Below are 23932 nucleotides of genomic sequence, written 5' to 3' on the forward strand. Positions count from 1 at the left end.
GAGGGAGTGCTAAGGGGGTGGGAATGGGTCCCTTCTTGAATCTGCCCTGGGCTACCAGGGGCCAGGGCTTGGCGTGCAGGGTCCGGACTTGTCCCCATGTGTGCCAGGTTGAGGCATCCAAGAAGAGCTACCATGCGGCCCGGAAGGAGGAGAAGACCGCCCAGACTCGGGAGAGCCACGCAAAGGCAGACAGCGCCGTGTCCCAGGAGCAGCTGCGCAAGCTGCAGGAGCGGGTGGAGCGCTGCACCAGGGAGGCTGAGAAGGTACCCGGCGGCCGGCGGGCCTTTCCCAGCCTTCCTCACCTGCCACCCGCTCTCCAGATCATCATTTAAAAGAGGAGCCAAAGAAAAGACGATGCTCTACCCAGGGAAAGAAGCGGTGCAGTTTCGGGCATTGGGAGGAGCTTAGCAGTTGAGGAGACTTTGCAGCTCCTTCCACTGCATCCTGCCTGGGACGGGCTCTCGTGTGGCCTGCTCTTCCAAAGCACCCTTTCCTCCAACTCTGTGTATCTGCTGCTCCCTTTCTACCTCCTCCTTGAAGCCTTCCCCATTTCTCCCACCTCCCCCATAGGTTGCCCTCACCTCACTCTGCATCTTCACTCATCAGACTCTCAAAGTTGCTGTGCCCAAGTATCACCTCCCTTGTTAGGCTACTAGGGTCTTGGAGGGCATGAGCTGGGTCTGCAGACTGATTGCTGCTGGTGCCTGGCCCAGGGTCTCGCTCCTGGGGGCGCTCCGTAAACACGGCTGGAGTCCTCAGTGGAAGAAGGTTTGTCCTCACCGGGCCCCTCCTCTCCCACCCAGGTGAAAACCCAGTATGAGCAGACGCTGGCGGAGCTGCATCGTTACACCCCGCGTTACATGGAAGACATGGAGCAGGCCTTTGAGACCTGCCAGGCCGCGGAGCGCCAGCGGCTTCTGTTCTTCAAGGATATGCTGCTTACCATACACCAGCACCTCGACCTCTCCAGCAATGAGAGGTATGGCCTGCGAGGAAATCAGGGGCAATGCTGGGTCTCCTCCATCTCCCCCAGGCTCTGGCCAGGTGGAATGAGTTTGGGGGTGGTGCCAGGGCTTGGGGCTCCTTTGTCTGAGGTTGTGCCTTGGGTCGCAGGTTTCAGGAACTCCACCGAGACCTGCATCAGGGCATCGAGGCAGCCAGTGACGAGGAGGATCTGCGCTGGTGGCGCAGCACCCACGGGCCAGGCATGGCCATGAACTGGCCACAGTTTGAGGTATGTGTTCTGGGCTGGCTGGAGCTGGGAGGGGTGGGGGGCTCAGCCTGGACCTGAGGAGGGAGGCTAGGGCTTGGGGTGAAGTAGGTGAAGGTGTGAATGGCTCGGGCTGATTCTAAGCACTGTCCCCACAGGAGTGGTCCTTGGATACCCAGAGGACGATCAGCAGGAAGGAGAAAGGTGGCCGGAGCCCTGATGAGGTTACTCTGACCAGCATTGTGCCCACAAGAGATGGTGCTGCACCCCCGCCCCAGTCCCCGGGGTCCCCAAGGTAAGAGCCAGAGACCTGGCTGTGGGAAGGAAATATCTCAGTCCCCTGCCCTGCCTCTGTCTCCTTCCCTTCATTCCTCTCACGCCCAAAGTAGACTGAAAATTGGTGCCAGGAACCTTAGGACCTACTTAGTAGTTATAAGGATGCCCGTGTTGATGGTGATGTAGATTTTCCAGGTGTTTCCCACGTTCCCTCTCATCTACTGCTCATATCAGCCCTGTGTGGCAGGAAGTGCGCCGAGCTCACAGGCATGTGTGGCAGAACTCAGACTGGGATTTTTCGGTTCCTCCCCGCCTGCCTCCCCTGGGGTTCTTCCAGAGGGTGAGCCCCTGGCCCTGAGTCCTAGGCTCTCTTGCTCAAGGTAATCCTCATGCCCTGAGTCTGTCCCTGTCTGTCTCCCTCTCCAGCGGTGGGCAGGATGAGGAGTGGTCAGATGAGGAGACTACCCGGAAGGCTGCCACGGGGGTGCGGGTGCGGGCACTCTATGACTATGCTGGCCAGGAAGCTGACGAGCTGAGCTTCCGAGCAGGTACCCAGAGACCCCTTTCCTCTTCCTTTCCAGGCTCTAGCTTCCCTCTCCCTTCCTTTATAACAGGGGTGTGGGAAAGGAAAGCCGTCTACTTCCCAAGGGCCAGTTCTCTGATTCTCTCTCTCTTATTTATAATGTTTATTGATTAATTTGGGGGAGGGGGTGAGGGAGGGGCAGAGAGAGAGGGAGAGAGAATTCCAAGCAGGATCCACGCTGCTAGTGCAGAGCCTGACACGGGGCTCAAACTCACGATCCAGGAGATCATGATCTGGGCTGAAACTGAGTTGGATGGATAACGAACTGAGCCACCCAGGTGCCCCTGTTCTCTGATTCTTCAGGCTACTCTGGGTCTAGCCCCCAGGAGTCAGTGTCTTCTCTGAGCCCTCACCTGCCTCTCCAAGTCACCAGCTGGGGCCTGCTTGATGCATTTAGGGTCTGGGGTGGAGCGGCTTGCTGACTCTGACCTCCCTTTGCCTGCGCCAGGTCTCTTCTAGTTGGGTTCTCGTACTGCCCCCTCTCTCTCAGTCCTTGACCCAACTGCAGGAGCGGAGCTGGGCCAGGGCAATTGGCAGTGACTAATCCCCTTTCCCCCAGGGGAGGAGCTGTTGAAGATGAGCGAGGAGGATGAGCAGGGCTGGTGCCAGGGCCAGTTGCAGAGCGGCCGCATTGGTCTGTACCCTGCCAATTACGTGGAGTGTGTGGGGGCCTGATCTGCCCTAACAGCCCTTCTGCAGCATTTCTCCACCCTGCGTCAGAGCCCAGCTTCTCTTGGACAGCCGGACCCAAGGGCCCTGGACCATGGTGCCCCTTGCTGCCCCCCTGTCCCTTGAGGAGGAAGGAAGTCCTGGGATCCAGGGAGGGGAGCGGCCTGCATCTAGGAAGGGACTGGTAGGGAATGACCAACTGAGTCTAGCCTGAGGGGAAGATGGGGAGGTCAGGAGGTGACAGAAGCGCTCAGGGGTGCCTGGGCCTCTCCAGGAATGCATGGGTCCCCCAGGAGCTGTGGACCCAGTTCCTGGTCTCAGTGTTTTGGGGTTCCTGGGGTGGTCTTGGGGTGGTGAGTGTAGTTCTGGGCTAGCAGCACTCTCCTGTGACTTGTTTTAGTGTGTATTAAAGTTGGAGAGAAAAAAAAAAGCACTGTCAGGTGTGTGTGCATCTTTTCTGATCCTCCACCCTTGCCAGACTGCGGAGGTCATCTGGAGAGAGGCACTGAGTGGGGAGGTCTGTGGGCCAAGAGTATGTCATGGGAAAAGGTTTGCCAGCTTGGTATCTGTTCTGGAACTTCGGGACCCTAATCTGGGGTGGGATGTACTCAAGATTGGGCTTGGTGTGTGCCCGCCAAGGCTGGAGGCTGAGTAGAGTTCTGGGCTGGACGGGAGCCCAGCCAGTCTGTCTTCCCGTTCAGGCCGGTGGGACCATGAGTGCTTGGTAGGACTGTTAATCATCACTCATCCATCGGGTACTGGCCCCATCTCAGACCCCCCCCCCCGGCTCCCAGCCCGGCAGCCTTCACCTTTTAGGAGGCCGCACCACGTTCCGGGGGTGGCTGGGCGTGCGGCTGGCTCTGGGGCAAGGCTTGGGCCCGCCCTCGAGCCGTCGCCCCGCCCTGGCTGCGGATTGGCCCCTGGCATGGCGCGGCGTGGGCCCGGCGACCATTGTAGAGCCCGGGGCTGCTGCGGCCTCCGCTCCGGTTCCGCCGGCCGCTCATTGGCCCAGATCGGGACAAATCGCTCCACCCCCGGCTGGTGGGGGGGCACTGCTTGGAGCCGGCCCGGGGCCCCGCCTTCCCGGCCGCGGATTGGCCCACGGCGGGACCCGTCGGTCGCGCTGCTGTCTGGGAAGGAGAGAAAATGGCGGCGGAACCGAGCAGGACCGAAATCCAGACCCTTTTTAAGCGGCTTCGCGGGATTCCGACCAACAAGGTGCGCGAGCGGGAGGCGTGTGGGGTCCGGCGCCGGCGGAGACGGACTCTCCCGTCCCCCCTGGGGCCTGAGGGAGGGAGAGGGGCGGACGTGGGCTGTTTACCTGGCGTGTCAGCGCCCGGCCTCGACTCGGGGCCCCTGACCATTGGCTCATCGTCTCCTCCACCCAGGCCTGCTTCGACTGTGGCGCCAAGAATCCGAGTTGGGCCAGCATCACATATGGTGTTTTCTTGTGCATTGACTGCTCCGGGGTGCACCGCTCCCTGGGCGTTCATCTCAGCTTCATCAGGTGGGGTCTTTTTCTGGCTGCTGTGCTTCTGCCGGGCCGGCCGGGGCTGTGTGCTCAGCAAGGGAGAGTGGCTGCCTCGACTGGACCGCCAGGCCAGGGAGGGGTGGCACCGGAGGGAGCCGCCTGTGTGGCAGTTTGTTCCGTGTCTGGGCTAAAATATCTTTTATGTTGGTTAAACTTGACACTCAGAATATTAGTTTTGAGGCGAAAAGTTAGCTGCATTGACCTTGTTGCTGAATGTTGGTGGAGTATGTCTGAAGTGAGACCATGACCGTCGTTAGGGGGAAAGCCAAATCCAAGCTTGAGTGCCTGAGAATTCGACCTCCTTTCGGATCCGGACAATAATTAGTACTCTTTGGACTAGACAATTGAAGAGCAAACTTAAGAGTGGAGGGTGGTGGCTGATTAATGTTTGCTGGGCGCCTACTGAAGCCCCAGGCCAAATGACAGGTATGGGTCGGCCAGGGGATACCTGCCTGATACTTGCTGGTGGGTGACATGCAGCCCTTGCACACAGGTCCACAGAGTTGGATTCCAACTGGAGCTGGTTCCAGCTGAGGTGTATGCAGGTCGGCGGGAATGCCAATGCGGTAAAGCTCCTTCTTACCATCGTCCCCACCCCCGGTCTTCTGCTTGGGTACTAACTTTCCAGTGTCTTCCTAGGAGCCCCTGTCAGTATCTCTTTTCAGAGGATTTTCCGGTCTATAGCAACACTGTACTCTATTCTCTAAGCTTGGAAATTGGTCATTGTTCTCCTCAAACAGGCTTTGGATTGGAACCAAACTGGACAGATGTTCTTGGGGGAAAGGCTAAGGGAGTTGGGGCCTCCACAGTCATCCAGGTCTTGTGAGCCTGGATGAAGGATGGCCACAGTGGGTATAGCTTGCTGTCTTCAGGCAGGGTTGAGTGAGGGCTGAGGTTCAGTCAGTCATGTCTGAGGATGGGAGGGTTGTTTTTCTGCAGGAATTTCTAGGCAGCTTTACCTGTGTGAAAAACTGCTGGTGTTGGTAGAGTGTATTATCATGTATAAATAATAATTGGGCTGTTACAAGGAGGTGCCTCTTTTGCTCTGGAGGAATCACCTGTAGCACGCCCTCCTCTCTTTGCTCTCCAGACAGCTTTCTTCCGCCAACATGGATGTACAGCCAGTGATGCCAACACCAAGTATAATAGCCGAGCTGCCCAGATGTATCGGGAAAAGATCCGGCAACTGGGGAGTGCGGCCCTGGCTAGGCATGGCACTGATGTGAGTGCCTGTTCCCTGGGGTAGGGTCATGGGGTGAGTGGGAATATTCAGAGTCCTGTTTTTCAAGGGTGTCTTCTTCCCTCTAGCTTTGGATAGACAATGTGAGTAGTGCTCCCAGTCACTCCCCAGAGAAGAAGGACTCTGATTTCTTCACGGAACACACTCAAGTGAGTGCCCACAAGGAATGTTTCTCATGATGTTGGCAGGTGGTTTACTTACCAAGGCCAAGGCCTTCTGTGAACATGGCATGGAGTCCATTCACCTTGGTGTAATGATTCAGACAGAATGTCTGGGGCCCACTGCTTGGTAGATCCAGATGTTTCTTCCTCTCATGAGTAGGCGTACAGTATGGCCCTGCCAAGGAATGGACCCCTATAAACAGGGATAGTAGTGGGGAGGACCCACTTCTTAAAGTCTCAAAAGATGTCAGGAGCTCCAGACAACTTTTCCTGGATTCTTTCCCTATAGGAAAGGTACTGCAGTTGGGGGCAAGGAAGGGGTTTCCTCACCAGCAACCCACCCCTGGGTTTCCCATCTACTGGCACTGGGAGCTGAAGTCAGACTCTCTTAGTTTGAATTCTTGCTCCTCCCTTTAGCATTTCTAGGATGGTGGCTAAGTCACTTTACCTGTTAAAACCTGAGTCTCTAACAGAGATGTATCTACCTCCTAGGGTTTGTTGTGACCATTATATGTATTTATATGTGAAAAGCCCTTAGGCTTATGCTTGGCATGTGTTAAGTGCCTAGTAGTTGTTAGTCGTGAAATTAGGGGAATGGGCTCTGGCTCTAAATGGTGGAGGGGTGGAGGGATGGAGGTGACTGCTCATTTCCTGTTTCTTTCTTCCATAGTCCATAGAAGCTATACTTTTACTCACTAAATTCCAGTCTCCTTTTCTCATGGGCTTGGAGGAGGGCCTTATACCCACAAGGTACCTGCAGATTCTTGACACTCCTTGCCAGTAGGAACAGCTCATCAAAGCATCTGTGGTCTGGCCTCTTTTTCAGCCCCCTGCCTGGAAAGGACCAGGCCCCGACCTAGCAGAGACCCAGGAGCTAGCCCCTTCTACAGAGATCAGTAGCCTGGCACGTGAGTTCAGTCTGCATTTCACCCAACTGTCCTGGTCTTGGCAAAGGACTTGGAGCTAAGAAGGGGACACCTGGCCAAGGGGATGAGTGTGTGTGTGTGTGTGTGTGTGTTTGGGGTGGGGGAGGGTTTTTATATTTCTCAGTGGACTAGGATTCATTTCAGTCCCTTGGAGGAAGTGGTAGGCATTCCTTTTTTTAGCAAGCTGAGGAAAGCCAGTCTTCCCTATTCTTGTCCCATCACTTCCCTTAATGGGAGGTCACTGCAAGCTTTGTGCTGGAGACCTAATCCCACCATTGCATCCACAGAGCCGGAGCATGGCCCCAACATGGACCTGCTTGGCACCTCACCCAAAGCCTCTCTAGGTCAGTATACCACCTGGCAGGTGTGGGGTGACTGGGAGAGGGTGGGCCTCTAGGGATCTTTTCGGATCTGCTGCTTCCTGGTCATGTGGACTGATGCCCCAGGAGACTGAGCATCTGACATCTCTAGAGTTGGGACTGGGATCGGATTGGTGGCTGCGGCATCAACTGTAAGGACTTTAGCACCAGGCTCTTTGACTTGATGAACCTGTAAGCTGGTGTACAGGGCCTGGGGTCTGAGGCAGGATTGGCCTGTCTGGTCCATTTCATGGGACAGGGGTGTAGCTCTCACAGCTGGAGGCCACACTGTCCTTTCTCAGCCTGTCTCTGGTCTTTCAGCTCTTTTTTATTTTCCTTAGTGTTCTGCAGTCTTGGTTCAGGTTTGGACAGTCTATTTGCTGACCTCCGTTATTCTGTTGACTCTTGGGGGTTGGGGTGGGAAGCTAACAGGATGACTGCAAAACTGACCCCACAAGAAGGATGGCATGGCTTGGTCTAAAGTGAGACTCTAGAGCCCTCTGGGAAGCACTTTGGCCTCTGGGCTTGGGAGTCATACGAAGGCTCCGGGGTGGGCCTCTTGTTAGCTGCGAGTCTTTTTCTCTAGAGTCCATGTGTCTGTCACCTAAAGGGGCCCTTCCTGCCAGAGGTAACCAGCAGCTATTTTGGGGATCCCAGCGCCTTGCATGTTAGCTCCCCGCTGTAGGAGCTGAAGCTGGCATTTAACATCTGCCCCTTGCCTAGTAGTCTCTGTGTTGGTTCAGGGACCGTGACCGTTCTGGTGCTTTGGGTCTAGGTTCTTGTCTCTGGCTGCTGGGAGTCTGTGACCTCCCCTAACTTTGTCTGTCTTTGGCTTGGACTATCCTAGAGCCGTTGGTTGGAACTGGTGGGTGGCAGCTTTGCCTCCTCCGCCTGAAGCTGTTCTTGGGAAGCTGTCGCCAAGAAGCTGCATGTTATGGGTTGAGTTGCTACCTCTGACCTCCCTTTGTGTTCACTCATGCCCCATCTTCATTCTCACACAGAACCGAGAACCTCCCTCATTGGCAAGAAGAAGCCAGCAGCAGCTAAGAAAGGGGTAGGTGGAGAGAGGCAGTATGGGAGTGGTTAGGAGCTAGCATCGAATAGCCTGGATTCACCCCTTGACCCTGCCACTTACTGGCTGTATGACTTTAGCAGAGGTACTCTTCTGAACTTTATCTGTGAAAGGGCTGTCCAGATGTCCGTCTTCAGGGGGCTCCTGGGAAGAGTGAGATTGTGCACATTGAGTGCCTGGCCCATCCCGAGCCTGGTCAGCCCCGTGGCCTCCGCTCTCGTGTGAACTACCTCATGCCCAGCTCCTGCAGAACCACTGTTGTCCCTCTTGACTACGCTGGCTGGGGTCCTGGTTTTTACCTAAACTTTAAGAAGGAATGCTTTCTTTGTGGATGTGGCTAGAGGACCCCTGCTTGGGAGGAAACCAAAGACATTTTGGTTGGCGAGGCCCCCATCCCATGATTCTCCTCCCAGCTGGGTGCCAAGAAAGGCCTCGGGGCCCAGAAGGTGAGCAGCCAGAGCTTCAGTGAGATAGAGCGGCAGGCCCAGGTAGCAGAGAAGCTCCGTGAGCAGCAGGCAGCTGACGCCAAGAAACAGGCTGAGGAGTCCATGTGAGTGTTTGCCAGAGGGGCCTCAGCTCCCGTGGTGTTGGGGGGCCGGCAGGACAGGTCACGATGGGTGTTTGCCTCTGACATGTTTGTTCCCTCCAAGGGTTGCCTCTATGCGCCTGGCCTACCAGGAGCTCCAGATTGACCGTAAGAAGGAAGAGAAGAAGCTACAGAATCTGGAAGGGAAGAAGCGAGAACAGGCAGAGAGATTGGGCATGGGCTTGGTGTCCCGCAGGTGAGGCTCACCGCTGGGGTGTGGCAGGGAAATTCTGTTCTCCTGGGAGCCGCCGCAAATTCTTCCCAGCAGTTTGGATTTCTAGGCTCAGTCTTCCTGCGAAGCTGAACAGATAGATGGTTCTGCTTATTGTCTTAAAGTGCCGAGTACAGTGTTTGTTACAGGGCAGGTATGTGCTCAGTTAGTGTTTGTTAAATGGAAGAAACACAGGATCAGATGCTTTTTTTGATACACCCAAGAGGGTAGGGTGTGTTGCCTAGTGTGGGTGCTAATGGCACTTTGGGTGGGCTATTTCTTTATTTTTTAAGACCTCCCTAAGAATTATAAGGCTTTTAGCATCCTTAATCCCTGTCCACTAAATGCCATTGCTGCCAGACACGCTCACATCTGGAAATACCCCCAGACAGTGCCCTTTGGCGTTGACAGTATCCTGCCTGTTTCAGAACCCCTGGGTTTGTGTGGCTGTGGTTTCTTAAAAGTAAAGCAGAGACTGCAAACCAGTTCTCTTATGCATTTTGTTTGCTCTACACTAAGAGCTCACATTTAGAGGTTTCACTAACACTAGACTTTCCATCTCTTAAACATCAGAGTATCGGACGGCGCTGGGGCAGCGGTCCTGGCTGCAGTGGCCTTGTGCTAGGTGGTGGCTCTTCCTTTTGAGGAGGTGTGAGCTCTGCCATTGGCCTTATTTACTTGAATACAACAGACCTGTGCAGGAGGTATTGTTATTTCTTTATAGGTGAGAAAATCGACTTAGAGCAATTAAGCAACTTGTCTGAAGCCTGTGAATCTAGTAATTGGCACAACTAGATTTTGAACATAGTTCAAATTCAGTGTTTGGGGCCTTTGTAGTCCACTTGTCTGAAGGAAGATAAGGCTGGCTGTTTCTGCTTCATCTTTCAGAACATGTACTAGTTAGGTTTAAGTTACTCCATTTCAGTCTGTGTGCTACTTGTGTAGCCCACGGCTAATCAGGGAAACATACATTTTTAATCCCAGAAAGGACTTTAGGTCTCCTCCCCTTCCCTGTTTTAGTCACAGGAATTACTGGGTTAAAGGGCATGAACAGTTTTTTCAGCTGTTTTTTTTGTTTTTCTTTTTTGCAGTGCAATAGAATCTTTATTTAAACCTTGCCAACTCTATTTAAAGCTCTATTGTAAAATATTCACTCTTTGGGGTTCTGCCATCTAAAAGCTGTAGGTTTTTTTTTTCTGTAGGTATTTTTTAATAAGTTTATTTAAGTGAAATTAATCCTTAAAATGTCTCTGTGGAGCAGGACACAGGACGGAAGCGAGGTGTGAAGAGCTAGTACTGCCTGCCCAGCTCGCTGCCTCTTCTCACTGAGGCACCAGACAGCAGCCCCAGGGCTGAGCGCATACAGCCAGGCACTGTACTTTGAAATACTTTCATGTTTAAAAAAAAAAAGGCAGGGTGGGGTAGGGATTAGGATAACTCAGGACTCATTCTTTGATGCCGTCAGACTCCTTTCCCTGTTTCTGGGGCAGTTTTCATCTTTTCCATGTGTATGTGTCCATCTGGGTGAAGGATACGGCTCATGATGCAGCAAGTCTGTTGAGTTGATTCTAAGGGCAAAAGAGCGCTCATTTGGTGCACATCATTATCAGAATTCTAACAGGCAAACGGTGCTTAGCAAGGGAAGCCTTCCTGTGAGAAAACAAAGCTGACGTGTGGACCATTGAGGGTGTGCTCAGCTCAGCAGGGTTCCTAGCACTCCCTGCGGGGTCTGGTTCTGGCCCTGTGCCTGCGCTCAGGCAGGGGGAGAAGGCTCTGGGTGATGAGACAGAAAGAAAAGAGAGCCTAGGTTTCTGCCAGCAGCTTGGCAGAAGCTGTATAGTGACACTTCTCCTGTGTAGGGACACTGCTGCTCACGCCTGCCCTTGGGCCCTGCTCTGCTTGTCTCCACAGCTCTGTCTCCCACTCGGTGCTGTCTGAGATGCAGGTGATCGAGCAGGAAACCCCCGTGAGTGCAAAATCCTCCCGCTCGCAGCTGGACTTGTTTGATGATGTTGGTACTTTCGCCTCTGGACCCCCAAAGTAAGGCTGTTGTTGGGGTGCAGACTTGGCCACCGTGTTCGTCATCAGGCTTCTCTGAGCTACTCTACTGTCTCACTAGGTACAAGGACAACCCCTTTTCCTTGGGGGAAAGTTTCACTTCCCGCTGGGATACAGATACCGCCTGGGGTATGGACAGGATGGAGGAGAAGGAGCCAGAAGTGACCGTCTCAAGCATCCGGCCCATTTCAGAAAGGTGGAGTGGGCGGGGCAATGCTGTCCAGTAGGATTTTTCTGTGATGATGGGAATTCTGTGCCTGCACTGTCCCGTGTGGTGACCACTAAGCATGTGCCTACTGAGCTCTTCAAATGTGGCTGTTGTAACTGAAGAACTGAAAATTTTAATTTAATTTTAATAAATTTAAGTAGCCACATATGGCGAGTGGCTACCAGATTAGGTAGTGCAGGAATCAGGCTTTGGTTTGAGTTTTACTTTATCATCACAGAAAGCCTAGCAGCTTCTTTTGTTCAAGATCTGTTTTTCTGGCAAGAGGGGCCTCATGCTTCAGTCCTGACCGCTCAGGGGTATGTGCCTCTGCCCCCACGTCAGCCTGTTTTTTTTAAAAGCCTATTTTATGTCACTCTGGGCAATGTTTAACTGACAAATTACCCGCGAATCATTTGTAAAATGGGGGACATAAGTAATGACTTCACAGGGCCGTTGGAAGGATTAAAAGTAATGAAACTTATAAAGCACCTAGGCCAGTGTCGCTGCTTGTCCGTGGTAGAGAGGAGTGACCACACGCCTTTATATCCACGCAGGGATGAGTTTGAGAGTGAAAATGCCAGAAGAGTAGGTATAAACTCAGGCCAGCTGAGACACGATCACTCTACTGTTAGGCCACTTGCAACTCGGGGCACTCCGGTAGTAGTGATATCAGGACATCCTAGACTTTGATGAAGCTCTAGTGGTTCGGGGCAGAAACCTAGCCCTCTCTAAACTATTTCCATGCCGCCTGATAGAGTGAACGTAAGCTCTCTGTGCCTTGGTTTCGGTGTAGAGGAGAGAGGGGCCTTGTCCAGGGAAGGGGGCCCAGGAGTCCCAGAGCCATAGGCAGATGGGCCATCATAAGCATCCCCAGAAGGCCACTGGTGCTTCTTCTGGCCTCTTTAGTAATGGGATTAGTAATACCAGGCTCTGACAGTAATGGGANAGAGTCCCAGAGCCATAGGCAGATGGGCCATCATAAGCATCCCCAGTGCTTCTTCTGGCCTCTTTAGTAATGGGATTAGTAATACCAGGCTCTGACAGTAATGGGAAGGATCAGAGCTATCCCACATCCACCCCTCAGAGTCACAAACAGAAGGGAAGTGGAAAGCCGGAGCTCAGGCCTCGAGTCCAGTGAAGCACGTCAGAAATTTGCAGGAGCCAAAGCCATCTCATCGGACATGTTCTTTGGGCGGGAGGTGGATGCTGAGGTAAGTGGGGTCATCCACCCTGAGCCTGGAGGCAGCCGGTGAAGTAAGCGCTTCCTCCTTGCCACTGCTTTGGGCTTTAGCACCAGGTTGCCTTGGCCGATAAGGAGTTCTTGCCTCGTCGGCCAAAGGATCTCCAGGCCTTTCCCTTTCTTCACCACAGCATGAAGCCAGGTCTCGACTCCAGCAGCTCTCGGGTAGTAGTGCCATCAGCTCTTCTGACCTCTTCGGGGACATGGATGGAGCCCATGGAGCAGGTAGGGCCCCAGCGATAAGGTGCATGCCAGGCAAGGGCCATGGGCAGAGCTGGAGGGCCCTGGGGGCAGGGCAGGGCTTACCGCAGGGCTTCCGGACCACCCTTTCCCTTGCTTTCTATAGGTAGCGTATCTCTGGGCAACGTGCTCCCCACAGCTGACATTGCCCAGTTTAAGCAGGGTGTCAAGTCTGTGGCCGGGAAGATGGCTGTGCTGGCCAATGGCGTGATGAATTCTTTGCAGGTGAGCCTGGGGCTGCTTGACCCGGGGCGGGAGGGTAAAGCGCTAGAGAGTAGTGCTTGGAGGTTGGCCGCCTCCACCGCCTCCAGACCCTGCTGCTGGGTAGCTTCTGAGCCCAACAGAGAGCTTTCTCTTTTCCCGGAGGGGCAGCTTCCTTCCTCTGAGCTTGGTACCAGGGCTCGGCCACTCCCTCAGATGCTGCCGTGTCTGCACGGATTTCCGCAGCCTTGTCACCACCTTACCTCTCTCTCCCCTCCCTCCGCAGCTTCGAGGTCAGGCAGGGTTTCCCCCTTGGGATCTGGTCACAACCCCTTTCCCGAGTCACAATAAAATAAAAAACAGTCTCTGCCATGGTGAGATTGGTGCCCGGTTCGCCGGAGTACCCTCGTCCTGCAGGGGTGTGTTGCGGGGAACTGCAGGTGAGAGACTGACTTTGTCTTTTCTTCCCCCCTCCCCAGGATCGCTATGGTTCCTACTGACCCAGGTGCCACGGCTCAGGCATATGGTGGCGACAACGGCAAAACCCCCATGATTCCAAGGCCAGGGGCGCTTGCCGTGTGGAAGCTGGGGAGGAATTGTTACTTTATATGTGTTGTCTGTGAGTGGGGTGGCCTTTGAGGAATTCGGGTGAGGGGGATGGGTGGTTCCAGCCTTGACCTCAGCCTGTAGACCGAGCCCTTTTATTCTCCTCCCCTCACACCGTCACCCCTGTGTGCTAGATTACTGTCCTCTGGTCGTGCCCCCCCAAGCTGCTGCTCACTTGTCCTTCCACACTGGGAGCGAGGGGAGGGGTTTCCTCTGGCGGGTTTATTCTGGGTCCAGCCCTTCCCCAAGGAGGAAGAGTGAGAAGCATAAGGCTTTTTTGCCAGCTCTAGGATCCTTCCACGTGGTCTAGGGTTTGGCCTCCATCCTCTGGAACCAGTGGGCAGGTCTAGAAGGAGTTCTGCTATAGACCAGCCCCCCGGGGGAGGGAGGCTGCTCCAGTGGCCTCTTCTGGGTGCCAGGCGAGGGCAGGGGAGGGGAAGGACCTTCATCTGGGCCTTCGTAAGGGCTAGAAGCTTTCCCCGGTACCGAAAGGTTTCATTTGGGATCAGACTGGAGGCCCGAGTGATCTTCTCCTGTCTCACCACCCCTTTTTACAGTGATCACTTGAGGGATACTTCTCCTGGGTGTCTCGGAGTCCTTCCGTACCATCCATTGTGGAGCACAGGACCCTCTGTCCCTTCTTCCCCTGCTTGGTGTGGCCATGGTGGGTCTCATCTGCCCTGTGCCCTGCTCTGGATGCTGTGAGCGTAATGCTGGCCAAGGAAGCAGAGGACATGAGGGACAGAAACAGGCTCTTGGGGCTCAGCTTTTTTCTTCTGTGTCATCTTGGTCTTAGGGGGCCTGGACAGCACCCCACCACTGAGAGCTTGAGGCACCTACAGAGCTGCACGCCTCGCCCCCTGGCCGCTGGGCCATGCAGTGTGTCATCCTTGGTGCCATGTTCCCCTGCTGTGCTGACAGTCTGGGCCCACCCTGCCCCCTGTGGCTCTGGGTTGGGCTCCCAAGCAACACAGACCATTCTTCCCTCCCCTCCCTCCCCCAAAGGGATTTGACTTTCTTTCTGGACTGTTTGTATTGAAACAGAGTGGTGTCAAATAAAGCCTTGACAGGGCCCAGAGCCACTGCTGATCTGAATGAAGTAGTGTCCTCTCTGGAGCCCGGTGCAGGCCCCTGGCCTCACTCTCTGGGCTCCCACCGATACGGGTAGGGCGTCGGTGCCGAAGCTGAGGGCACTCTGTCCGGGGCCTCCAGCTTGTCTCTTCTCTGAAAGCCAAAGGCCCCTGGCTCCTCGGCCCTGTGCTGCCGCGAGGTCCGATGCAGCCTCGACCTCACCACCCTGTTGCACGCGGAGGAAAGAGCTGGTATTAGTTGGCCCTTTAACTCATCCACTGAGTCCTACTGCTGTGGGCAGGTGAGCAGCCTAGAGGCTCAGGACTTCATCCCTGGCAGTAGGCTTGACTGCGGTGTGTTTCTCAGTGGAGTTTAAAGACAGATGAGATATACAGCCTTAATGGAACCCTTTTAAATCTGGGAAGAAAGCCTCTGTGTGTGTGTGTGTGTGTGTGTGTGTCTGTCTCCATGTGTCCATGACCCCCCCCTGGCTTGGCAGCTCTTTTCCCTTGTAGGGACTCCTGGAATATATCTGGCACCTTAGGGGTCCTCAGGGTACAGCTGTAAACCACTGGTTCGAGAGATGGATGGTTAGAAAGGATGGGTAGAGGGGGCCATGGGTCTTTTGGCCATTGATTTCCAAAGTGTGGGCCTGGGCCTTCCAGCTCTGGAGTGTTCATAATCCAGATTTCTGTGCCCCACCCCAAGCTGGAACTTGTTAACTTGCATCGTAAACAAGCTCCCTACATGATTCGGATGTACACCGGGGTTTCTGAGTGATCAGTCAGCCAGAGGCTGGAGATGGGGATGGGCTGGAAGGTTCATGTGGCTTGGAGCTACAGTAGGACTGGAACTTCCAGCCCCGGCCTGGCACTCCAGGGCTTTGGGAGCCAGTTCCTGAACCTACTGGGGAGAGGGCGGGGGAAGAGGAGGGAGGTTGTCTGGGCAGGGATGAGCCCAGGACAATGTGTGTGCAGTGTGGTGACCCCCCAACTTAGGAGGCAGCCTGCTCTGCTTTGGTCCCTGGGTGGCTTTTACTTTCTGGACAACTGCCCAATTCAAGGAACTTGCAGGTCACCTGTCCTTACCTTCCTCCAGTCTTGGCTGGAAGCTTGTCTTCCTCAGGCCTGTCCACAGCTCCATCCCCACTGCCCCAATCCTGAGCAGTTGGTTAGCAGATATTTAATGACACTTTGGCAAGACTCTGCAGTGCTAACCCTTTGGGGCCAGGGTCTTTAGAGTTATGGAACCTGGCCTTGAACCCTCTGAGCTTGTTTTCTGAAAGCCCATTCCAGCTGTGAGCATCTTCCCTTTGAAAGGCTACTGTCCTGTCCCCTAGTTGAGCCCCTCTTGGTTCATGTGAGGCTGGTCTCCAGGCTTGAGTGGTCCTCTGGCCCCCACCTCTCCAGGAAAGCTGGGACTCAGCACCCAAAACCCAAATTAGCCCCTTCCCTTCAACCCCTCCTCAGTGTAGTGGCTTTAGACTCACCACTTACCGGATACAAGGGACTTTATTCATTTAACATATTTAACTGTTAGACACAGAGGAGCCTTGAAGCAATTTTTGAAAGTGGAATGGTCGTCTTGCCTACCCTTCATCCTATCATGGTAGTGACTCGTCCTCCAGCAGACCACCATGTTTCTGTCCATCCCATACTTGCATCATTGGTGTTGCCCTTGACCATGCAAGGCCCTGCATGGTTATTCATGGTGTCTCCCCTTCTTGGAGCTGCTGTGAGGAGACTACCCTTATGTGGGGACTGTCAGCAAAAGACTAAAGCCAAGTCACCTTCCTGGTGGGCTCTGTTCAGTCTGCTGTCAGCTTGGGGCCTGACTAAAGCACAGAGGCTGACAGGGCCAAGGAGAGTAGGCTGTTAATTTTCAGGGTCACTGCTTGGCTTGGCTGATACCAGAACCCCTCTGGCTGGTCTTTGGGCTTGGGCTGTTGTTCAAGCTTCTCACCAGCAGAGGGCAGCATGGCACAGGAGTGGGAGAGGAGGTTGGCTGGGAGTCCCAAGGGCTAGGTGGGAGCTGGATACAGGCGTTGTGGACAGGACCCTTCAGACTCAAGTCTCCGACTCGTCCGTCTCTTCGGTGGAGCCATCACTCTCTGCATCCATCTTGCGGGCATGATGGAGGGGCCTCCAGGGAGAGCCAACCCGGGGAGGGGTCCGGGAAGGCAGGCAGCTAGCCTCTGGATTGGCAGTGGCCGAGTTGACCAGGCCTGGGATCTGGGCCAGCCTGAAGGAGGGAAGAAGCCCCGAGGGCAGCCAGGTGCTTCCTCTCTAGAGACCAGGACCTCCATGCTCGCTCTTGCACTGGGGTGAAACCATGGGCTGTATTCCCAAAGGACTCAAAGAGAGGCTCCCTCAGGCCTCTGCTGGTGCCCAAACCCTTCCCTAACTGATGGGGATGTTGCGGACAAGCACCGTCACCCACAATAGGACACTGCCAGGTCTGACCGAGGTATCGCCTCCCCACAAGGGGGCGGCATCTCCCCACTTGACACTTACAGTCGTTCCAGCTCCTCATCCATGGCCGGGTCGTGCATCAGGTCTCCTTTGTCAGGCAAAGCTCCTAGGACATAATGGGGGGAGGGGAACAAAACTTACTCTGAGTGTCTTTCAGGCAGGCTCCATCTGACAGCTGCATTCCCAGCAGGTGCCTCCATGCCCCTCACTGTCCTGTCTACCTACTCTGCTAACCCTGGGAGGGGGGATCTAAAAGATTTAAGAAAGAGCTCTTTCTAAACAAAAAAAAAATTTTTTTTTTAAGTAGGCTCCATGCCCAGCATGGAGCCCAACTCCGGGCTTGAATTCATGACTCTGAGATCAAGACCTGAGTTGAGATCAAGATCTGGACACAACCGACTGAGCCAACTGCCCCTAAAAAAAATCACTTTTTAAGTATAGTTGACACCCACTGTTACATTAGTTTCAGGTGTGCAACATAGAGGTTCACCATCTCTACAGGCTGTGCTGCGCTCACCACGAGGGTAGCTACCATCCGCCACCATACATCACCATGACAGCACCACTGGCTGCACTCCCTGCGCTGTATCTTTCACTCCCGTGACTTGTTCATGGGGAAGAGCTCTTAAGAAACGTTTAAGAGAACTGCTGTGGGGGCAGGAAGTTGGGGCTACTTCCAGATCAGTTTAGTGAACCTGGGCCTACCCTCTCTAACTCTGGACAAGAGCTACGGCTATGAGACATCCCCAAACCTCAAGGTCACTGCACACACAGGGCAATCCCCTTCCAAGACTAGGTGGTGGGTTGTGAGCTGTATAGGGGCTCAGCTCCTTCCTTGAGGCCCCAGGTACTGGCTGAAAAGGAGCCAGAGACAGTATGGTCCAGCTAGTCCCCCAACCAGAAACCTAGTTTTTTGTCCCCAAATCAGAGTGACCTCACTTTCGAGACAGAATGGTTAATACTGTTGCCTCATCTCAGTCAGACCAAAATGAACCCTGGAGCCGCCAGCAGGGAGTGGGGGGCGGGGATCTGCCTCGTCTCTGCTCGGCAGCAAATCTCAGAGCTGGTTCCCTCAGCTACAAACCAAAGGAAGTAATGCTCTGGTACCCGGGGAATGACGAGAGGAGACAGTCTTGGATATTCCCTGGAGCTGTTAACAGTGGAGCGAAGGGGGAGCTGAAGTCTGCAGAGAGAAAGATTCTCGCCAGCAAACTGTTGAGGGGAAAAGCCCACTGGTGGTCAGGACACAGACTCGGCAGTTAACAACGCTGGCATCCCCAGAAAGCCACAATCTTAAACTTATCATCTGGCTCCAGTCCAATTCCCTACTCTTCCAGAACTTTTTCAGATGATGCCTCCTGGCCCCTTTTGCTCTCACTTAGTGGTTTTCAAACTGTGTCCCTCAGAGCCCTCTCATTTTGTGTGCATGAACGTATGTGTGTGTGGGGGGAGTGCCTTAGGACTAAGGGAACAGGACAACCCCTCTCCACAGCTGGCTCCACCCTGAGGAGGGTGTAACTCTCCACATGTCTAGTTCATACACTGGAGATGCGGGTGAGGGCTGATGCTTCTCTCCATCTCCCACATAACCCAGACAGCATTAGCATTGGTCAAAGTGGTTGACTGAGGGGTGCCTGGGTGGCTCAGTTGGTTGAGCGTCCGACTTTGGCTCAGGTCATGATCTCGCAGATCGTGAGTTTGAGCCCCGCATCAGGCTCTGTGCTGACAGCTCAGAGCCTGGAGCCTGCTTCGGATTCTGTGCTCCTATCTGTCTGTGCTCCTCCCCTGCTCACGCTCTGTCTCTCTCTCTCTCTCTCAAGAATAAAGATTAAAAAAATTTTTTTAAAAAGTGGTTGACTGAGTGATTGCCCTTTTTAAAGGCCCTGGAAGAAGCGAGGGCATGGGGTTAGTCCCGGCTGTGATCTTGGGCTAGTTCGCTCTCCTTTTCCCTTCCTGCGGGCTGGCTGGTGGAAAGGAAGGAGGGCGCTCAGTTACTCAGGTGTGTGAAAGAAAACCTAAGCCAACCCCACCTGCTGTCTCCTTACTCTTGACTTCTGAGTCCTATTTGCCTTTCTACTCTGGTCCAGCTGGTGACTTGGTGACATCACTTAGCTGGGGGGTCCGTAGGCTTATGCACACCCCAAGCGTCAATTCAGAATAACTAGGCTGCTAGGTGCGCGGTGCCTCAGTGAGCCCTCCGTCAGTCCGGCTGAGGCTTGTGCTCCTGTGTGCGGCCCCTGCAGNCCCCCCCACCCCCACCCCACGCAGGCTTTATACCACGTAAGACCTAAGGCAACCAGCTGGCACTTGGCCCACTACGGCTGGCATTTAGAGTTCCCTTCCCTTGACCCTATTCCCTCAACTGGCTGAAGGAAGGGGAAGGTTATGTGTTCTTCGAGACTCAGGTACCTGGGGCCTCAAACACACCTGGATACCTCTTGAGGAGCAAGACAAATAACAATGTCTCCAGCTCTGGTGGCTGGTGGCCTGGTGGCTCTTCCCTTGGGGGAGCAGCAGGCGTGAGAGGGAGAAGAGCGGGGTAGGGGTAGAAGCCAACCAGAGAGAACGGACGACAGACAGGAAAAACCAGGCCAGTGCAGCCCTCTCCCCGTTGTTTTGCTCCCTTTCAGATTAATCGGGTTGCTTTTTTTCCTTTCCAGCTGGGAAAAAAGGCCTCCCCAGACACACCTTTGCCCTGCTTACAAATGGGAGTCAGGTCTCTTTGATAGACAATCTCCAAAGCCACCGAGTCAATAGCCCTGTGTCTGCCCAGCCTGCAGGCCACTCCCCGGAGCGGAGCTGGGGATTCTCAGGGGAAGGGCCGGGCACGCCCCTGCCACGGAGAGGCTGCTTCGTGTTGGGGCAGGGCCTAGGGCGGGGAAGGCTGTCCCTACCACGGGGGTCTGAGAGGCCTAAGAGGGCATAGTCTTTCTTGTGCACGTTCTGGCTCCCTCAGCCTCAGAGACTGGCCCTGAGAAGTCACGGTGGAGACGGTGATGCCCCCTCCTTCACGGGACCGTGTCGTCTGCCAATAGCGGCGGGCTCCTACACGGCTTAGGGTTGGGGGAGCAGGACGGGCTAGCCATAGCTGTTTCTGGCTTACCTAGGGCTTGGTTGATTCCTTGATGCTTTGAAAGAGCCACAAGGAATCCATAGAAGGTCAGTCTCTGAACGTTGCTTAGTACCTCCTTGACAAGTGCTGGGGGTGGACAGCTGGAAGGGAGAATACAGATACCAGATTCAATGACTAGCAAGTCTGTCATCTTTTCATCCATACCTTACGGCTTAGGAGGATGCCCAAAGCTGGGACTGAGGGAACCCTGTCTGCCCTGGGGGTCCTAAAACCCTGGGGGACATGGCAGATCTCCAGAAGCAAGGCCTTGACTGTGGACAGAAAGGGCTGGCATGTTCCCTAACTGGTGCTTTCACTAGGGGAGTGGGGAAGAGGCAGTGGATGGCAGCCACGTCCTGTGGGAGACCACGACTGGCTGCTCTGTCTCTATGGACACTTTGTGCCACACAGGACAGCTTAACCCTCCCTCTCTGTAGAGTGAATTCTTTGTATAGTGAATGTTTTCCCCTTCTCTCTGAAAAGCTAAGGCCAGTCTATCTCCCGGGAAGGAAAAGGGGGCCAAGCCGGTCGTCTCAGCTGGTCTTACCCAAGTGGAAGTGATCTTCCCTAAGCGAGCCACCCGGGATGCCGTTCGGTCCACAGCCTGGTCTAGGGTGGATGGCGCTGTTCTAATTTATATACGACCATCAGGGGCTCTAGACACGCAGGATCAGTCAGAGCATCTGCTAGAGATCTGTTCCAGAGCCAGCAGCCCACCGTTCCTGGGGCCGAGGTGGGGTCTACGTGCCCATGTCCCACCTGTACTTGTGCCGGTCACACAAGTTCTCCAGGCACTGGGAGAACAGTGATGCCTCTACTCCCTCCAACGTGCTAGCTTCGCCCAAGGTGGGCCGCTGGCGGTGTTGCCCACTGGATGACGTTGGTACAATCACTGTGTTGGGGTTCTTGCCTGCCAGCAGGTCTTGATAGATGGCAGCCACACTCTCCAGGAATTCTGAGTACCAGGATGGGGTGGGGGGAGACAGGTCAGGCAGGGAGGACACACGTCATCCCTTCACCGGATCCTTCCTTTCCTGTTAACTCAGCTCCTCCCCAGCCTCGGTGCTCAGCACTTGGTGGCCTGGGAGCAGGGACCCTCAACCTCGTGTGACCACTGCACTCATGAGCGATGACACGATCATGTGTTTCAGCTCAGTGTCCCCTCCTCTGGGGAGCTGTTCCCAGACCAAGTAGAGGCCCTATTACGTACTTTCAGAGCACCCTGCGCTTCTTTGTAGCACTTTTCCAAGGATGAATTTTCTGAGTAATTTGTTTGCTCTGCCTTCTGGCTGGAGCAGAAGATGGTGTATAAAGGTAGAGATTGTGCCTTGTCAGCCTTCCTGCCCCAGAACCTAGCACAGTGCTGGGCACATGTTAAATGCTATATAAACTTTTAAAAAAATGTTTATTTTTTGAGAGAGAGAGCACGAGTGAGCATGAGCGGGGGGGAGGGGCAGAGAGAGGGAGACAGAATCGGAAGCAGGCTCCAGGCTCCCAGCCCAACGCGGGCCTTGAACTCATGAGCGTGAGATCATGACCTGAGCTGAAGTTGGAAGTTCAACCGACTGAGCCACCCAGGCGCCCTATACATATTTTTTACAGAGCGATCGTGGGCGCACTTACACTGGTAAGCCCCACCTCCCTTGTGAGGCCACCTGCCCCCTGACTCCAGAAAGCACGGCGGAATGCCAGGGTGGGAGAGGACGCCACAGCTGCTCGTGTGTTACATGTTTGGAAGTGTTTGCAAATGTTAGGAGTCGAGCCAGTTGCAGTAACCAGTGACCTGTGTCTGTCGCCCCGCTGACTGGCACACACTGCTGTGGGCCGGTCCTGGGCCTCGCGAGAAGGCAGGGAAAGGACCTCCCAGACATGGCTGCTCCTTCTCCGGGGCCCAGGAGCTTCAGGGAACCGGGAAATAGAGGCCTGCAGTTGTTAAGAGCAGGTGGCAAGACCCCAGGCTCCAGCCCCTGCCGGACCAGGCCCTTGGGCTGCCGTCAAGAACACAGAATGTGGTGCCTGAGAGAGGCCAGGGCTGGCTGGGTCCACCAGTTGGCAGGGAGGCCACGTCCAGGCTCCAAAGAATGCCTTCTGTTTACTGGAAGAGTCCATTTTAAACAAGTTTGTTTATGGACACAGTCAGCAATTTCTGAACCCGACAGTCCATTTGACGTTGTTGTGTGCTCTGTGGGAGCTGGTGTGCATTTGTATTTATCCATCTATTTCTAGTACACCTGATTCCAGGAGGGACTGAAGGACACAGCTGGTGTGTATGGGGAGCACAGGACTGGTGTCTGCTTATCACAAGTTGTGTGGGTGGAAGAATGCATGCCCCCACACAGGAGTCGGGCCGAGGGAGATCCTACCCTCTGATGGCAGGGCTACAGCACAGTGGCTAAGAGCACTGGCTCTGGAAGGAGCCCTCTGTTCAGGTCTGGGCTCCACCACTTACTAGCTCTGTGACTTTGGCTCCTCACTGCTGAGCTTACCTCTGAGAGGACCCATCTATTAGGGCTGTCTTAAGGATTAAAGGCAGTGCTATGCCTGGCACATAGTAAGTTCTCGATAAATCATGAATTTGTTGCGTGCTGTTACAGTAGTGTGCATTGTTCTAGTCATTGTCATTGTTGCCCAGACGGGTTTGCTGCCCTGCTGACTGCAAACACTGCAGTTTTCGGTGACTTGAGGAGGCTGAGGGGGTAGGCTCTGCAGACTCAATCTTGTGACCACCGGTGGTAACTAGGCGTCCTTCCTGCCGGTGACCCACGGTGAAGCACACCACTGCGTGGGGTGGGGGAGGGAAACGTGTGTGCCAGGCACCAGATGGGAAGGGTACCAGGGAGGGGCAGGCAGATGTGGCCCTGACAGGAGCCACATGGGGCCCTGGAAAGCTCTCACCTGAGTAGTAAAACTGGATCTGGAAGGCAAAAAGGAAATCTGAAAAAGACATCAAGCAGTCCATGGCGTCATCCATGAGCACAATCCTGAGGGGGAAAGAGAGAAAATGTGAGAGAGTGTGTGGGGGTGGCGTGGAGGTGGGGAGCATGTCAGTGAGCTCTTTCTGGGGCTCCTCTCTTTCTTGGGGGCAGCAAGACACTCAGGAAAGGGATCCTCCAAACCAGCTCCCCGCAGTCACCTCACTTGTCCATCACTTGGGCTCTGCCACCCAGCTGAACTGATCACACGACCAAGGATAGGCTCCCGGTTCAGTCTCTGTGGCACCAGCTAGTGGATGGAGTGTGAGGGGGAAGGAGGCGGGGGCAGCAGGGAGAGGGTGCAACTGTAATACAGCCAAGATTTCTTTTCATAAACCTAAGCAGTAAATCCTTTCATCCTCCAGTGAGGACCATTTAGTTCAGAATAAATACAGCTGAGCAGAAAAGGCAAAAAGAACAGCCAGGAAGCTTAAAGGGGTCTTGGCAAGTGGCACTGAGATTTAATAAGCTACCAAGGGCCTAAACAACTACAGGCACCTCCGTCCTGGGACACAGATGGCAGACAAGGGAAGAGGGTCAAAGAACACACCCCATCTTGTGACGCCGTGGCGGCCATGCCCCGTCTTGCTCTCTGCTCCCACAAGTGGACCACCCCCTGGGTTCTCCTCTCCAGTCCCTCCCATCTCATGGGAAGAAAACCATCTGACTACTAACTGATCAGACCAAGGCCATGTTCATACCCTGCTCAGGGCCTCATCCAAGAGGGTACAGGAAGGGAAGGAAATTAGCACTTGCTGGGCTCTATCCATGTGCCAGGCAGGGTGCCAAAGCTATCTGCTGAAGGGGAGCGGGGCCCCCGATCTGTTTCTGACTGGCCCGACTGGCTTTATCTTTCCTTTTTGTTGCAAAACTGTTTTATTCTGCTCTCTTGTGTATTTTTCTTAGTCTCTCCCTCCTTTGGTGTCAGA

The 23932-nt window shown here is 54.5% G+C and overlaps 3 protein-coding genes across 8 annotated transcripts in view; 2 read left to right on the plus strand and 1 right to left on the minus strand.

Moving 5' to 3' along the window:
* The window catches only part of PACSIN3 (protein kinase C and casein kinase substrate in neurons 3), a 21460-nt gene extending 18289 nt beyond the window's left edge, over positions 1-3171 (plus strand). For all 3 annotated transcript variants that reach the window (XM_077767384.1, XM_077767383.1, XM_077767385.1), the window contains exons 6-11: positions 108-263; positions 804-979; positions 1114-1234; positions 1369-1505; positions 1913-2034; positions 2629-3171. In XM_077767384.1, coding sequence (XP_077623510.1) covers positions 108-263; positions 804-979; positions 1114-1234; positions 1369-1505; positions 1913-2034; positions 2629-2744 — 828 coding nt within the window. In that variant the 3' untranslated portion in view covers positions 2745-3171. The remainder of the gene's footprint in view (positions 1-107; positions 264-803; positions 980-1113; positions 1235-1368; positions 1506-1912; positions 2035-2628) is intronic.
* Positions 3172-3262: 91 nt separating this feature from the next.
* ARFGAP2 (ARF GTPase activating protein 2) lies at positions 3263-14472 on the plus strand. Of its 3 annotated transcripts, XR_013335873.1 has the most exons (18): positions 3263-3956; positions 4127-4245; positions 4763-4835; positions 5360-5491; positions 5578-5658; positions 6497-6578; positions 6884-6940; positions 7542-7583; positions 7957-8009; positions 8441-8577; positions 8678-8809; positions 10736-10864; positions 10944-11078; positions 12175-12301; positions 12462-12555; positions 12677-12795; positions 13251-13390; positions 13935-14472. XR_013335873.1 is itself a non-coding variant. In XM_077767380.1 (17 exons), exons 1-17 carry the CDS (start codon positions 3885-3887, stop codon positions 13269-13271), a joined length of 1605 nt encoding a protein of 534 aa, XP_077623506.1. In that variant the 5' UTR covers positions 3263-3884; the 3' UTR covers positions 13272-14472. The 3 variants fall into 3 exon arrangements, 2 of the variants coding, with proteins under 2 accessions (XP_077623506.1, XP_077623507.1); XM_077767380.1 differs by having other exon boundaries at positions 13251-14472; XM_077767381.1 differs by lacking the exon at positions 7542-7583 and having other exon boundaries at positions 13251-14472.
* Positions 14473-14499: 27 nt separating this feature from the next.
* Positions 14500-23932, minus strand: part of CSTPP1 (centriolar satellite-associated tubulin polyglutamylase complex regulator 1) — a 197601-nt gene continuing 188168 nt past the window's right edge. Inside the window, exons 5-9 of one of the 2 annotated variants that reach the window (XM_077767387.1) lie at positions 22927-23012; positions 20791-20986; positions 20023-20132; positions 16962-17025; positions 14500-14674 (exon numbers count right to left, since the gene is read on the minus strand). In XM_077767387.1, coding sequence (XP_077623513.1) covers positions 14515-14674; positions 16962-17025; positions 20023-20132; positions 20791-20986; positions 22927-23012 — 616 coding nt within the window. In that variant the 3' untranslated portion in view covers positions 14500-14514. Of the gene's footprint in view, positions 14675-15940; positions 16690-16961; positions 17026-20022; positions 20133-20790; positions 20987-22926; positions 23013-23932 lie in introns of those variants that run through there. The other variant, XM_077767386.1, reaches the window with a different exon arrangement.

Source organism: Crocuta crocuta, unplaced genomic scaffold, assembly GCF_008692635.1.
Source record: "Crocuta crocuta isolate KB4526 unplaced genomic scaffold, BGI_CrCroc_1.0 scaffold330, whole genome shotgun sequence".
Classification (NCBI taxonomy): domain Eukaryota; kingdom Metazoa; phylum Chordata; class Mammalia; order Carnivora; family Hyaenidae; genus Crocuta; species Crocuta crocuta.

Bases quoted from the DNA above. Each gene is read 5' to 3' on its own strand.
- ARFGAP2 (XM_077767380.1), top strand. From the start codon at position 3,885: ATGGCGGCGGAACCGAGCAGGACCGAAATCCAGACCCTTTTTAAGCGG. The intron at 12,302-12,461 runs GTAAGTGGGGTC...TCTTCACCACAG, and splicing joins GGCGGGAGGTGGATGCTGAG to CATGAAGCCAGGTCTCGACT. The intron at 12,556-12,676 runs GTAGGGCCCCAG...TGCTTTCTATAG, and splicing joins GGATGGAGCCCATGGAGCAG to GTAGCGTATCTCTGGGCAAC.